The sequence below is a fragment of the Netta rufina genome (assembly GCF_964035555.1).
Source record: "Netta rufina genome assembly, chromosome: 9".
NCBI classification, from domain to species: domain Eukaryota; kingdom Metazoa; phylum Chordata; class Aves; order Anseriformes; family Anatidae; genus Netta; species Netta rufina.
In genome coordinates, this window is record NC_140132.1 from 25,452,937 (window position 1) to 25,467,306 (window position 14,370).

At 45.8% G+C, this 14,370-nt stretch overlaps 1 protein-coding gene across 1 annotated transcript; it reads left to right on the forward strand.

Annotated features, from left to right (window-relative positions):
• Window positions 1-1,342: 1,342 nt before the first annotated feature.
• Window positions 1,343-13,730, forward strand: CCNL1 (cyclin L1). The gene is made up of 11 exons (XM_084292400.1): window positions 1,343-1,747; window positions 1,976-2,050; window positions 2,186-2,295; window positions 8,349-8,469; window positions 8,882-8,946; window positions 10,294-10,393; window positions 10,524-10,628; window positions 10,902-11,043; window positions 12,155-12,266; window positions 12,420-12,518; window positions 12,939-13,730. Exons 1-11 carry the CDS (start codon window positions 1,409-1,411, stop codon window positions 13,285-13,287), a joined length of 1,617 nt encoding a protein of 538 aa, XP_084148526.1. The 5' UTR covers window positions 1,343-1,408; the 3' UTR covers window positions 13,288-13,730.
• Window positions 13,731-14,370: the final 640 nt, after the last annotated feature.

Consider the following 14,370-nt stretch of genomic DNA (forward strand, 5'->3'; position numbering starts at 1 on the left):
ACTGCTCTGGCTCTGTGCAGTCAGGGGCTATACGGTAACCTGGCCCTACTCTTTGGGATTTGGGCAAACTTATGCTTCTCCAAGCCCTCTGCTCCTGTCCGGTTTACTCTTCCTCAATAACCAGAGGGGGAAAACCATCTTTGCAGAGCACTCTGCCTGTCCCACAAGGTCACAGCGGTGCTGGTGAGCACACCTGACAGCCCACAGAGAGGCACCAAATTGCTGTGGGTAGCTCTTAGGTAATGTATTTTGGGGGCCTGGGGCTTATTGTGTGGGGATTTCCCCGCTGGGGCACTGCTGGGGCCCCTTGTCCCGCTCCACAACCCACAGGAGGTCGGTGAGGAGCTGTGGGGGGACGGGTGGGGTGAGCTGGCGAGCTGGCAGTGGGGCTGTGGGAGGGGGCTGCGGTGTGGTGTGGTGCTTTGTGTGAAATATATGACATGGCCGGACCGTGCCGTGCTGTACCGGGCCGTACTGGGCCATGCCTGCCCTCAGAGCCGGGCGGGGACCCCGGGGCCAGCCGAGGACACGGCCCCACAGCGGCCGCTCCCTGCCCCGCGCACAACATGGCGGCCGGCTGACGGCACAGGGAGCTGCCAATCATCCCCAGGGAGCCAATCAGGTCGCGAAGCTGCCCGTTGAAAGGCGGGGCCTCGCTGGCAGTTCGCGTCTCCTTGCGGGCGGGTAGTCCCGGCTGGGCGCGCGGCCGCGGAAGGATACGGGCGGGCAGGCGGGCGCGGCGCTGCCGTTCCGAGAAGTGACGCGAAAGACGGGAAGTGTCCTTCCGCCGCCCCCGCGGCGGCCCGGCCGGGAGGGGGCTGCTGAGGGGCTGCGGCCCCCGGGAGGAGGCGGGGCACGGCTGTGCCGAGCTCTGGGGGCATTTCTGTCGAAACGGGGCTGGGTTCTGTAAAACCGTGTGTTCCGATGGGGTACCCAGCTGCCCACCGCCCCCTTTGGCGTTTGTCAGACCTGTTCCTCAAGCAGCACTGACAACGGTGGTAGTAAACTATTACAGTAATAGCAGCTTGATACACAGGGGGTTGTCTCCAGCTCTTCAACAATCTGTTACTAGAAATAAACGCTTCATACGCAGCGTGTCTGCAGTCAACAGCCACCATTACGGTGCAGGGGGCAAAAATAACATTTTTAATGAGTCAAAGTGGGTTCAGAACTGGCTTGGCAACGTGTTTATAATAACTGATAACCCCCAGGGCTCCTCACAGCGCCCCGCAGCGCGGCGGAGCCCCCCACACCCCCCCTCAGGCTCCGTCAGGGCGCTGAGGCGGGGCGCGGGGGGGACTCTTTTTTCCCGGCGTGCCCCGCGCGGCGCGGCGGGGCGCTGCGTCACGGCGCGGGGCTGTGCTAGTCGCTGCGTGGCCGGCCGCGGGTGCGGACGCGCGGCGCCATCATGGCCTCCGCCGCCGCTCTCCCGGCCCCCCCCGCCGCCTCCTCTTCCTCCTCCTCCTCCTCCTCAGCCGCCCCCGCCGCCGCCTCAGCCGCCGCCGCCGCCGCCCCGCCGGCTCCTGCTTCGTCCTCATCATCGGCTGCCGCCGCTCCGGGCATCCTGATCGGCGACCGGCTGTACTCGGAGGTGTCGCTGACCATCGACCACTCGCTGATCCCCGAGGAGCGCCTGTCGCCGACGCCGTCCATGCAGGACGGGCTGGACCTGCAGTGCGAGACCGACCTGCGCATCCTGGGCTGCGAGCTCATCCAGGCGGCCGGCATCCTCCTCCGCCTGCCGCAGGTCGGGGGGGGGCTGAGCCGGGCCGGGCCGGGCTGTGGGGAGGAGGAGGAGGAGGAGGAGAAGGGGGGGGGGGGCGGCCGCCATTGTGGTGAGGCGGGGCGGGGCGGGGGGGGCGGCGGGAGCACGGCACAAAATGGCGGCCGGGCGGGCTGAGGCGGCGCTGCCTCAGGGCCTCAAGCCCTCACCCAGCGCCTCCCGCCCTCACACACCGCCGCTCCCTCTCCGCAGGTGGCCATGGCGACGGGGCAGGTGCTGTTCCACCGCTTCTTCTACTCCAAGTCGTTCGTCAAGCACAGCTTCGAGGTGAGCGCGGCGCCGCGCCGCTCCCCGCCGGCCTCCAGGCCGCGCTTCTCCTTAATTATACGCTGTTAATCCTTAGCTAGCGTTAATTCTCTCGTCACCGCCTAAGTAACCCGGTGGAAATGGGCTTCCTTTCAGATTGTTGCCATGGCCTGCATCAATCTTGCGTCCAAAATCGAGGAGGCGCCCCGGCGGATAAGGGATGTGATCAATGTGTTCCACCACTTGCGCCAGCTCAGAGCAAAAAGGTAAGGGTGGTTTCCTTCTCGGCACCAGCACCTTCTGTCACTAATGTGCGCTGCAGTTCTCGATTCACAGTATTTTTCCAGGCTAAGTTCAACGACCTAAAATTGAGAAAGGAGCGCGCGTTGCCTGCTCTGTAGGCAGTACAGCTCAGTGCTGACCTCTTCGAATGTTACTTTTGACCGTTTGGTAGACTCTTTTATTATTTATTTAGCTACAAGTCTTTTGAGTCTTGGTTGTAGTTTCAGGTCCGTGATTGTAGTTTTAGGTACACCGCTAATTGATTTTTTTGGTGCCTTGCAGTTCTTGAAAGGTAGTGCTAGGTGTGATGAGCCAATTTGCTGCGTGTTCTCTAGGCTTTTAACAATGTTCAGTAGTCCTAATGCTTTTATGACAGCGTGTGCCCACCCAAATGGGGTTATAGTGGCAATAAAGCACCAGTTTACAAAAGATGAAAGCTGAACCTCTGCCAGCGATAGCAGTATTGCTTTTTAGAAGTAGCGGTTTTAGAATCTGAAGAAAGTCTGGTCTGGCCTGCAGTGTTTACAGCTTTAATGACACGACTTCAACAAGGAATGTGTAATTGAGCCTGGGAAGCTGAAGGCATCTTTAATTGCAAAAAGTGAGACTTCTGTTTCTTATGGCACTGTGTGTTTGTGTCAGTCAGTGAAGTGGGAATGTGAGCTCACCTGATCTGTGTGCAGATCCGGATAATGCGTGTGCTCTAGTTGTAGAGCTGTTCTCAGCTGCAAGTGCCTAATGCTGCTTTTTGTGTGTGAAGTGATGGATGTTCTCATGTGGAAAGCAAATTAACGGTGCGTTGGAGGGAGCAAGGAATGGCCGAAAGGAAGGGGTTACTGTTAAACATCAGATTTCTTGAAGTCCGTGGTGCAGCAGTGTTATAGACGGGTTGGAGATTTCAGCTGTGGTGAAACAGCTTTACTTTCAGTACCTGATTGCTTAGAACTTGGGGTAATCTATAGTTCTAGAGAAGTGGTTGTTTTCAACTAGATGTTTAAATTCACACTTTCTTGCTTGCTCAGTATCGTTAACAGGAGCTCAAACTGAGTTGTGTTAACTTTTCAAAGTAGAGTAGAAATCCCTTAGGGAAGCCAGCTGTTTCTCAGCACGTTTATTCTGGTTGTGCTTCTGTGGCATCTAAAATGTCGGCTTTTACTGTCTCATGCTAAGTTCTGCTAGTTAGCTTCAGATAAAAGAAGAATGGGCTAGTGTTAAACAATGAAAGGAACTTAGGTTTTTGGGTTGTTTTTCTTTGCTTTTCCTTTGAAGCTGTTGGCCCTGAGAGAGTTTTTTTTGAAGTTACACTGAAGGTGACTTCTGTAGTATTGCTTCTTAACCACAGTTGGGAGAAAGGAGTCTGGTTATTGGATTATTGAAGCTGGTTCAGAGATTTGTAATGTTTTGGCTTTGATCCAGACGTTGAAGGTTAATTAATCATACGCAATGCTTTTCTTTGCAAGGAGAACACAAATTAGTCGTTTCTTTGTGCCATGCAAAGGATCAGAGAAACTGAACTTAACCTGTGAACTTAAATCTTTCCAGCTAGCCTGTTCCAAATCAGAATGTCACTTATGCATGTTACATGGTGTCTAAAACGCATCATGTCGAGAGAAATCGTGCACTTCTACCCATTATTTTCTGGAGAAATGGGTATTGTTGCTCTGAGATTCTGAGTGAATCTGCATGAAATTAATCTAAAGATGCGGAAGCCTGACATTCAGGCTTGCTTTTCTTTTTTTACAAGCAGGATGTAAACGTTTTTCTGTACTTTTTACAAGATTACAATCACATAATCTGTACACGTTATTAACTTCAACTCTTTTTTCCCTTGCAACCGACTATACAGCGACCAGCTACATTTACCAAAGCCTGGGTGATGTGGAGTGGTACATAAAGATGAAGCTGTCGTCATGGCAACAGTGAGTGAAGTATCGAAAATCCCCAAGGAGAAGCCAGTGCTCTGAGAATAGGTCACTGGAATCGGGGGACAAACAGGTTGGCCACTGGTGAACCATTTGGAAGAACTCCTGTATCTTGTTATAAGCTTTTTTCTTTGCTGTCCAGGTTTTTAGAATACTAGCTTAATCTTCTTTTATCTGAAGCTAACACTTAGGCCGTAGTTAGTTTCTCACACACAACCCAGACCTGAAATGAAGTTAGGCTGCTGTACTTTTTTTTTTTTCGCTTCTAGTCTTTCTGTTAACTGAAGCTCTTAACCCCACACGTGAAGGTTGAGTAGTCTGAGTGGGCTTGCTTTCTTAAACAATTTTGGTTTCTTGGTTCCACTTTCTGGATCTGTATAATTGTAGCTTGAATCCGTAGTAAAACTTGCCTTCACAAAGGTACAGAAGTCTTACATTTGTAAAGTTTTTTTTATATAAATGATGATGTAAGTGCTCCCTTACATGTGTGTGTTTGCAGAATGGGAATTGCATTGGAATTTCCTTTTTGTAAGTCTTGTAGTCAACCGAGTTGCTATTAGGTGGTATTTCTAATACTGAGAAATAAGAAAAAGCTTTAAAAGAAGTGTTTTGGACAAGCACGTTTTCTTTGGAATCTTTCACAAGCATATGTCATGTAGTATTGCATGTGAAATGTTTGTGTGCATGAAGAAAAGCTCGTATTATGAAAACACTGCTTTTACAAATGTGTGCTGAAACGTCTGTTCTGAGCCAAGTACAACTGATGTTTAACATGCAGAATGTAGTTTGAAGTTGATTTTATTTATCTTAAATGTGCCTGGAAGCTGCAGAAAGGCCTCGCGAGGCTTCAACCAAATGTGACTCCTGTCATCTGTGACCTTCCAAGCGTTGGTCTGAGGCTTACTCAGCTGTTCTGCACCTCTGCTGCAGCCATCAGGTTTATACACTTATGTTGAAGTGGCCTGCATTAATTCACAAAACTTAGCCTTCTTAACTGGTCTATAAATGCACAGTGCTTGTATTTATGGTGTTGGAGACAAACGTAGAACCTGACTTCTTTTCACATTGAGTGGCGTAAGAGCTCTGTCTGGTCATTGAAGCGAGATGCTGACGTTACGCTGCACTTACCAGAAGTACTTGTTGCACTTTAAACAAAACCACACGCAGGGTACTTTTCCTCCAACACGTTAGATGTTCCAAAGACATGCAATTTTAATATTGCGTCTAACGAAGCTGTGGTTGTGTCAAAAGCACAGATCTTGTTTGTCAGAGGGATTAAAAAAAGGATATTTATGATTCTGTTGCAAACACGTTACGGTCTGTTTACCTTCTGGGTTGTTGTGTTGTCTCTAAATGTAGAAGTTTTGTGACTGGATGGGCTCACCAGAATGGGCGCTGTGCTCTCCATAAGGTCTCATCTGGAGCACTAGTGCTGGTTTATAAGAAAATGTAGGCATTTGTGATAATTTGTAATAGTGCCTTGCTATGTAGGGCTTGAAGCTTATATTTCATGTATAAGCTTACAAATTAATGTTCTCTACCTTGTTACCTGGGCCTAAAAACAATTCCTGCTTGGACTGAGAGCTAAGTGCAGCAAATACAGTAGCAAAGTTCCTCCTACTGCCCTTCTGAGTAGGAAGGCTCAGGAGATTTTCTCTTGGAAACATCTGAATATTTGTGAATCTGAACCTGAAACTTGTGAATAACTGCACGTCCCAACACCTGGGAGTTGATGGCAGCAGTGTCGAACTGACCAACCTGTTTCAGGGGGGAACTTCCCTCGTGCTAATAACAAGGTGCAGTGAAGCCTTACACAGATCTGTAAATTTGCTGAAGTAGATAAAAGGCCACAACTTCTTCCTGTTTCTGGAAGTACCGTCAGATAAACTGATGGCTTCAGTTTAAAGCTTCATGGCTTCTGTGGTAGATTCCTAGAACTTGTATGTCACAGGTGGCCAAGGTAACTCAAGACAAGAGAGTGAAGCACACTTCCAATGTCTATTAATTGTGAGTTTCCCACACTTAGCTGTTGAGCATGTATGAGCAGTTCGTAGTGATCCTCTTGCCATGTAGGATTGTGAAAACTTCAGGTGAAGTAAGGCTTACAGCCTTTCCTGTTGCACTTTTAGCTGGCTTGTTGTTTTCATGGTAATGACTTCCTTAAAGAGCTGTCAGAGCATGGAAAGCCCTGCGAAGGGTCGGGAGCCTGCTGCAGGTGGTTGAGTGATCCCACCTGGTCACGCTGTCTCACTTGTGACCTTAAACCCTAGCTGCTCTGGCTGTTTGATGTGAGGTGGATGCCTCTAAAGTGTGGTGCTAACAAGCTAAGATGAGCCTGGATGCCTAAACTTAGGTTCCTGCTCTCATTGATGACTCGCAGACCCTGTTATGCTGGTGATGGCTAGATAAAATTGTGTGAAGAAATGCTATTTAAAACTCGGTGTTAGGTGAAAGCAGTTGGAAGTGAATCAGTTTCACTGTTTTGAAGAACTTAAGGTGGTTCTCTGAAGCAGCCTCCTACCCCAGAGCTTTAAGTTCAGACTCCTCTGATGAGTAAAATAATACTGTAACTTCTGGAGAAGTAGTCACGTTAAACTTCAAGTCTATTCTCTAGTTACTTTCTGAAAAGCTACGTGTTTTGACTGGGTCATGTTTAAAATAGCTGCAATCACAAGCCATGTAAACTTGCTGTGATGAAAGTCGCACTGAATGAATGAGAGAAGAGACTTCTGTGTACCAGAGAGCCCTGAGACAAGTGGTGTGGCTCCTATTGAGCTGTGGGTCCTTCCTGGCACCACGAAGCTGCAGGAGTTGATTTCAGATGTTCTGGGAGTTGTTCCTCTTCCCCTTTGGGGAAAGCTGGGGGGAGCTCCTGCTTCCTTTAACCAGTGGTGATCAGCATCCTTCCAGGTGACTGCAGAAACCTTGCCTAGTGTAAATTGTGGGTTACTGCAGCCGGGGAGTCCTTCAGTCAGCCTTGTGATTCAGCTGACCCTTTCTTCCTGGGATGGGAACCTGGAAGGGTTTTTGAGCGTTCCTTGTGCTCTGACCTGTCAGGGAAAAGAAATGTGACCAACGTGTGGAACGTGCATTGGGTCCAAAAAGACAATTTAGCAGTGAAACACTTCGTCTGATAAAATAGGTGCTGTATTTAACATCCACTTTGCCTTACTGTTTTCTGTTCAAGATAATGTGAAATAAATTTGTCACCAGTGTTTGGAATGGACGAGGTTTATGGTGTAAACAGTCTGGGGTTTATTAGAGCGTAACTAGTTGCACAAATACTGTTCTGCACTGCAAAGCACAGAGAATCTGTAAGGTGTAGTAAGACAGGGCAATGGCTGAGCTTTCTTTGAGGAGTTGGGAAGGTGAACAAGTTGAGTTATTGTGCGTAAACCATACGGCAAGTTACTTCAGCTGCAATTAAAAAAATGCCTTGTTCAGTTTGTGGATTTGGGAGGAATGAGGAGTTGACTTGCTAGTGCTAGACTTAGGAGTTTTTGTCAAATGAGTGATGGGTTTACAGATGCACATACTGATCAGTGGATGCAGTGTGCAGAGCCACAGGCACACCTTAGAGTTTAAATTCATGGTTTTACAGGCTTTTTGTACGTTGCAGTAGCAGGGCTGTCTCCTCTCAAGATCTGAATAATTTTGACTTGTGGTGCATAGGAAACTGCAGTTGGAAAAGCACAAGTCTGCCACTTTAATGTCAGTAAAACTGTTCAGAAAGCTCTCCTAGCTTGTTTTTGCTTTGAAGTCCTGCCTAGCTAAGGTAGTTGCCTCACGCTCCTTCCCCCATCGCTATCAAGAAGTAAAAAGGCTCCCTGAGATCCTCACTGTAAAGGTGGCTTCCATCCCAGCAGCTGGAGCGACGTAGTTTGCATACACAGTAGGACAAGTTGGTCTTCATTTTAGCCATCTAATCTGAAGCAGTCAATTGCAGAAACTAAACTAGTTTATCTAAACTTGGACAGCACAAGATTAATGCTTAAACTTGCTTGCAGGAGTTGAAAACCGGATTCTGTTGCCATTAGTTGGTTGGAAGGGAAAACAGAGATGCACTATTTTTGGATATGCAAAACAGTTTTGATTTTATTTCTTGCAAACTATAGGACTCCAAGCCCCCTGATACTTGATCAGAACTACATAAACACCAAAAATCAAGTAATCAAAGCAGAAAGGAGGGTACTGAAGGAGTTGGGATTTTGTGTTCATGTCAAGCATCCGCATAAGGTGAGTCATCAAAAATTAATGCAATTGTAAATACTGTTCTACCTTGAAGGCAGCCCTGTGAGCTGTGTGTGGGACAAAATCACGGGTGTAAAAATGATCTGATTTCATTTATTTATTCCATAGTAGCCATCACAAATGTATTTGCAAGAGTGTTTGAGCTAATAGCCAGATTGACTGTGGTAGAAATTGCTTCCTTGGAAAGCGTTAAAGGTGACTGTTTTTCAAAATCACAGAAAAGGAGCAAAATAAAGCATTGTCTGAACACAATGGGATGGTGTGTGGGCTTAGAGTACAGAATCGGCAAAGGAGGAGACACCATTGTTTTGGAATGCCGTTTGGTTAGCATAGTTATTTCCTTTCTGTTGCCTTATATGTTAGAACTGAGTCTCTTTTTTCCCCCCTTTTCCCTCAGATCATTGTTATGTATTTACAAGTCTTAGAATGTGAACGTAATCAAACCCTGGTACAGACGGCCTGGTAAGTTGTTTTCCGTTCTCTTCCTAGCCAGGAAAATAGTAGCAGAAATAATAAGCCTGATGATCCATATGCAAAGCAATGAGATGTAAGTTTCTACATTAATACGTACTTTTAAAATACTCTGGAGCTTGTTTCTGCTTACTATTTTCATGGCTTGATTTCATTCTGTAATGGAGAACTCAATTTAACTTTGTTCTTTTTTCTACTCTTTAATTAAAGGGTAGTCCATGATGGTAAGTCATAGAGCTCTGCCCTCTGCACCTCAGCCCATGACCTGGGGATGGCCTGTTTGGCTGCCCTTCTCTCCAGCCTACCCAGTGCAAGCTCTCATCCGAGATTCACTGAAGTGGTCCATATCCATCGGGCAGCATCTTCTAGTTCTGTCGGGGTGTCAAAAGGATTTGTATATTTGCTTTTAGAAGTACCTGTTAACAATGTCTCTAAATGTGTTTATTGCCTAGCTACTGTATACTGTAGTGCATTTAAAGGGCCCGTGGACACATTGGGTAGATTTTCTGCCAAGATAAATTCAGCTAATTTAACACTTGGCTAGACTCAAGGTTTTTGTTTTGATTTGTTTTGTTTTTTAAAAAAAATACAGTGCATGCAGCATGTTCACTTAGTATCCATGTGGGGCACTGTTCCATAGAGCCAATAATTCCTGACTGCTGTTTGTTTCTTCCCCATAGCTCAGAAATTTAGAAATTGCTGGAGGTCTCTGCTGTTTAAACATCTCTCTTGGCATCTATTTCATGGCGGTGCCACCATGCTGGAAGAAAAGTAGCTTAGTGGAGTAGTTCCAGTACTAACCTGTAGGTCTTTTTCTAATGTGAAGATTTTGAGTGCAGTGAGCAAATCAGATTCTTCCCTTTCTGGATGAAGTTAATGTTAATCAAGGTGCACGTAGGATTTAAATGTGATGTTCTGTGAACTTCATAGGTTGCCTCTAGCCTCTGGAAAATGGTAGGTTGAAAATATCCTGTATTTTCCTGCTTGCATTTGAATTTGAAACATACTGACTTTGAAATATGAAAACATTGGTGTTTAAAGCAAATGGACAGATGAAAAGTACTCGCTAGACTGTTAACTATGGACACTTCATGGTGCAACTTGACGTAACTGGGGAGAAGGTATTAACTTGCATTGGTGTTTAGAAATGATGGCAATGGAGCAAACTTCTTTTACAGAAGGAACAAGTGTAAACATCAAATGCAATAATTCTAAAGAAACTGTGTTTAATATTATAAGAGAAAAAATAATAAAGTCAATTGAGTCTCCAGAACTGTTACTCTCTAAAGAAAAGGATGGAAACCTAAGATCCAACCTTGCCTACATTCCTTTTTTTAGGAATTACATGAATGACAGCCTTCGAACAAATGTGTTTGTTCGCTTTCAGCCAGAGACCATAGCATGTGCTTGCATTTATCTCGCTGCTAGAGCCCTGCAGGTACGTGTTAATTTTTCTTCAGTTTGCTATGGCTTTTACCACTAGTAACTTGTTTTCAAGAAAATAGTAGTGAAAATGCTTAAAGTGTAGTCTGTAATCTCTAATTAAGGCCTTTTTAATTTGTTTTCAGATCCCACTGCCTACCCGCCCTCACTGGTTCTTGCTCTTCGGCAGTACAGAAGAGGATATCCAGGAGATCTGCTTAACTACTCTTAAGCTCTATACCAGAAAGAAGGTAACTTCATTAAATCTTTGTGTTTTTTTCTAGTTTAGTGTTTGTGGCTGCTTGAGTTGTCCCATAGTTGTCTGGGAGTGTTTGGGGATATGGATGTACAAACCTGCTAATCAGAACAGCTCTGCTGTGTGGCTGCCCCTCTCTGAGGCAGCGGAGAGAGCACACGACAGAAGGCAGTCAGGTGTCTGGGCACATAGTTAAAAGATGCATCTTGGAGAAATGGGACAAAAATGCAAATTGTGTAAGTCTCTTACCACTTTGTTATTTTAACAGCCCAATTATGAATTTCTGGATAAAGAAGTAGAAAAGAGGAAAATGGCACTACAGGAAGCTAAACTGAAGGCAAAAGGCTTAAATCCAGATGGAACTCCGGCACTCTCAACACTGGGTGGCTTTTCACCTGCATCCAAACCATGTAAGCTTGTTCTCTGAACAGAAACTTGGGTAGTGCTATTTGAGACCAGTAGTACGCGTGGTGTTTTGGTTGTGTTTAAAAAAAAAGTAGGTTTGCCCTGTGAGCTCTTGGGTAGTTTAGACTTTCTCACAGAAGTAAGAAGCTGGAAATTTGCTTTTTTTAAAACAGATTTTAAAAGTGGTTATTAATAATACGAAATAGAAAATTAGAAAAAAGAGGGTTTGCTCTTCCAGTCCCCTGCACTTCCACAGATGGGGCAGGGATATATTAACAACATGTTCCTTAAGGTAATCATGAAAATGCCTAGACACAGGATCACTGTGTTAGGAAGAGATTCTCTGGATTTAATCTGTTGCAGGGCTGTAGTAGCCTTCATGACTTCTTTCATAGCAGGTGTTTCTGAAAAATACCTCCTTGATGTACATCTCAACTGTTGAGTGCAGTGAAGGAGGACAACTTGTGGTCAGGAAACTGAAGGGAAATTTACATAACAGTGCTATTCCTGGCACTGCAGTGAAAAACTTCTTGTGCATATCTTGAATCAGTCAATGAATAACGCTGTCTGAACATTATTGATACAAAGAACAGACAGTTTTGTCTTGGCACTTCTACCTCTTAATACTGTTACTGATCTGTAAACTGCCAATGAACAAAGCAGGACCTATGGTGGCGTTTGCTAAAGTTTTTATTCTTTATTCCTGTCTTTGTACCACTGATTTAAAAATCCGTGACTTTGCTCTTCAGTCTTAATTATTTTGATGCTATTGAAAATTAACTGTCATGATAACAATTGGAGATGGATACTTGTGGGCCGTAAAGGCAGGCTTTATTTTGTACCATTTGAGCCCTGGTGGATCAAGTCCCAGGTGATCCTGTTGCTTGGCTTGCAGGTCAGTGGTGTCCCTCATGTGGGGTGTCTCACCCCGCTCAGTCAGTTGCCTTCAAGCTGCCATGTGTGTACCCCCTGGCATCTTCCTGCTCTGTCCTCAGAGGGGAATGAAGCTGTAGCTCTGGAGTTTGTATTTCAATTTCTTGCAAAGGGTACAAAAAGGTACAATGTGGTCATGACAAAGTCTCAGTAAAATACCTAATCTTGAACTTAAATTTGTAGCTTCCCCAAGAGAAGTAAAAACCGAAGAGAAGAGCCCAGTACCCTTGAATACCAAAACCATTAAAAAAGAGCCAGAAGAAAGGCAGCAGGCTTCGAAGAGCCCTTACAATGGGTAGGTGAAACATTTTTTCCTGGTTATGGAGTCTTCTTTAAAAGGGTTTCTTCAACTGAAGTACAGTGAACTACTTTTCAGTTACTTAATGGAAATAATGAATATCTCAGAAGTGTAACCCTGCTTCTCTCTTCTCTCCGCCCCCATGCAAAGCATGAGGAAAGAAAGCAAGAGGAGCAGAAGCAGCAGAAGTGCCAGTCGATCCAGGTCAAGAACAAAGTCACGGTCTCGATCCCATACTCCTAGGCGGCAGTAAGTAGTGGGTTGGTTGGTTGGTGTGAGGTTTGGGGGGACAGGGTGGTTTGTTTGTTTTTTTTAGGGGGATCTTTTTGTGCATAATTAGTTCTGTTATATTTTTATGGGATAAGAAGAGAGCTAATGTTGAGGGGAAGCTTCATGATGAGGTAGAAGAATCGCAAAAGGCGCTACCTTCTGGTTTGGGGCTCTTGTTTGTTGTTTTTTGTTTGGTTGGTTGGTTGGTTTGTTTTTTAAAGGAGCACAACTCAAAGATGTATTGTGGGAGCACCACTATCATTCATCAGCTGTCTATTCTGGAGACTGATTTCTTCCAGTAGTTTGAAAGTTTCTAAACAAAAAAAAAAGCATATTCCTCACTTCTCCCTCCCTGCTACGTGAATGAAATGTTCTAACTTGTTACCGTTTTTCTGTAAGCTACAATAACAGGCGGAGTCTGTCTGGGACCTACAGCTCAAGATCGAGAAGCAGGTCCCGCAGCCACAGCGGCAGCCCTCGCAGACACCACAACCACGGCTCGCCGCATCTGAAAGCCAAGCATGGCAGGGAGGAGCTGAAGAGCGCCAACAGACACGGTCACAAAAGGAAAAAATCCCGTTCGCGTTCGCAGAGCAAATCCAGGGATCATTCTGACGTCGCCAAGAAACACAGGCACGAGCGGGGCCACCACAGAGACAGGCGCGAGAGGTCCCGCTCCTTTGAGAGATCCCACAAAGGCAAGCACCACAGCAGCAGTCGCTCAGGACACAGCAGGCACAGACGCTGAGGCTTGAGCCTGCGCTAGGTCCTAGCTAAGCCTGTACATAACCCAGTAAATGGACTTGAGAACAAAGGAATCGATTAGGAGTTGTTTAATTTAAGCCCAATATCTGATTTTCTAAAACACGTAGAACATTTTTTCTTTTGGGAAAGGAACTGTTACCAACTTTTTGCACATAATACCTTAGCAGTATCAAATTGATGGAAAACAATGATCAGGTGAAATTGTATGTACTAGAGTTGTGTATTGTTTATCACTATGAGAACTGGAGAGTGGATTTCTGTACAAAAGCAAAATGTACCTTATTTTTATACAAGTCAATTGCAGACACTTATATTTAAGTATAGTTATTTGTTTAAACGATGGTGGATACTTTCTTACACTGGTTTTAGTCTGCATGTGTTAAAAGATTTTTACAAGAAATAAAATATAAGGCTTTTTTTACTGCCTGTTGGGTATCAAATGTATTGAGACCACTAAAAAGAATTTTCTGAAATCTTACACTTTGCCTGTTGGCCATCAAAGCGACACTTAAAATATTGACGTGCTTCTGGTACAGACAAAACACCTGCAGCAATTTAGAGGGAACCGGGGAGGCTCTAGGAATTAGTGTATCTCTTAGCACAGGCAGCCAGGAAGATGAATGCACTTCTGCTGCATGTAGTAGGAGCATTGAGCTTCCCCAGGGCTGGCCTGTCAGGGCTACACGTACAGCACAGGACAAGAAGTCGAGGTTTTTGTGTCCCTGTCCCCTGCACTTCACTGTTCTTCCCTCATGTCTTCCCATTACCCAGCTGCTGTGCCTGTGCCCTGTGCCACTGAGAGCCCAGGTGGCTGGCACATGGCGCTTTGCTGGCACTACTCTGTGGCTGTAGTTGCAGATGGAAAGGGGAGAAAAGGTGAGGAAATTCTGGTTCTATCAGCTGGTCAGATAACAAAATGTTAGGCTTAAAGGTAGGAGGCGTCTGCTGTCATCACAAGCTTCAGATGCTGACCTGCAGACCTGTGGGTACAGAAACAACACAGCATAAAAACATCTTTACTGTCCTGAAAAGCTGCTCCCAGCTCTGGCTGGGGGTGACGTGGCGC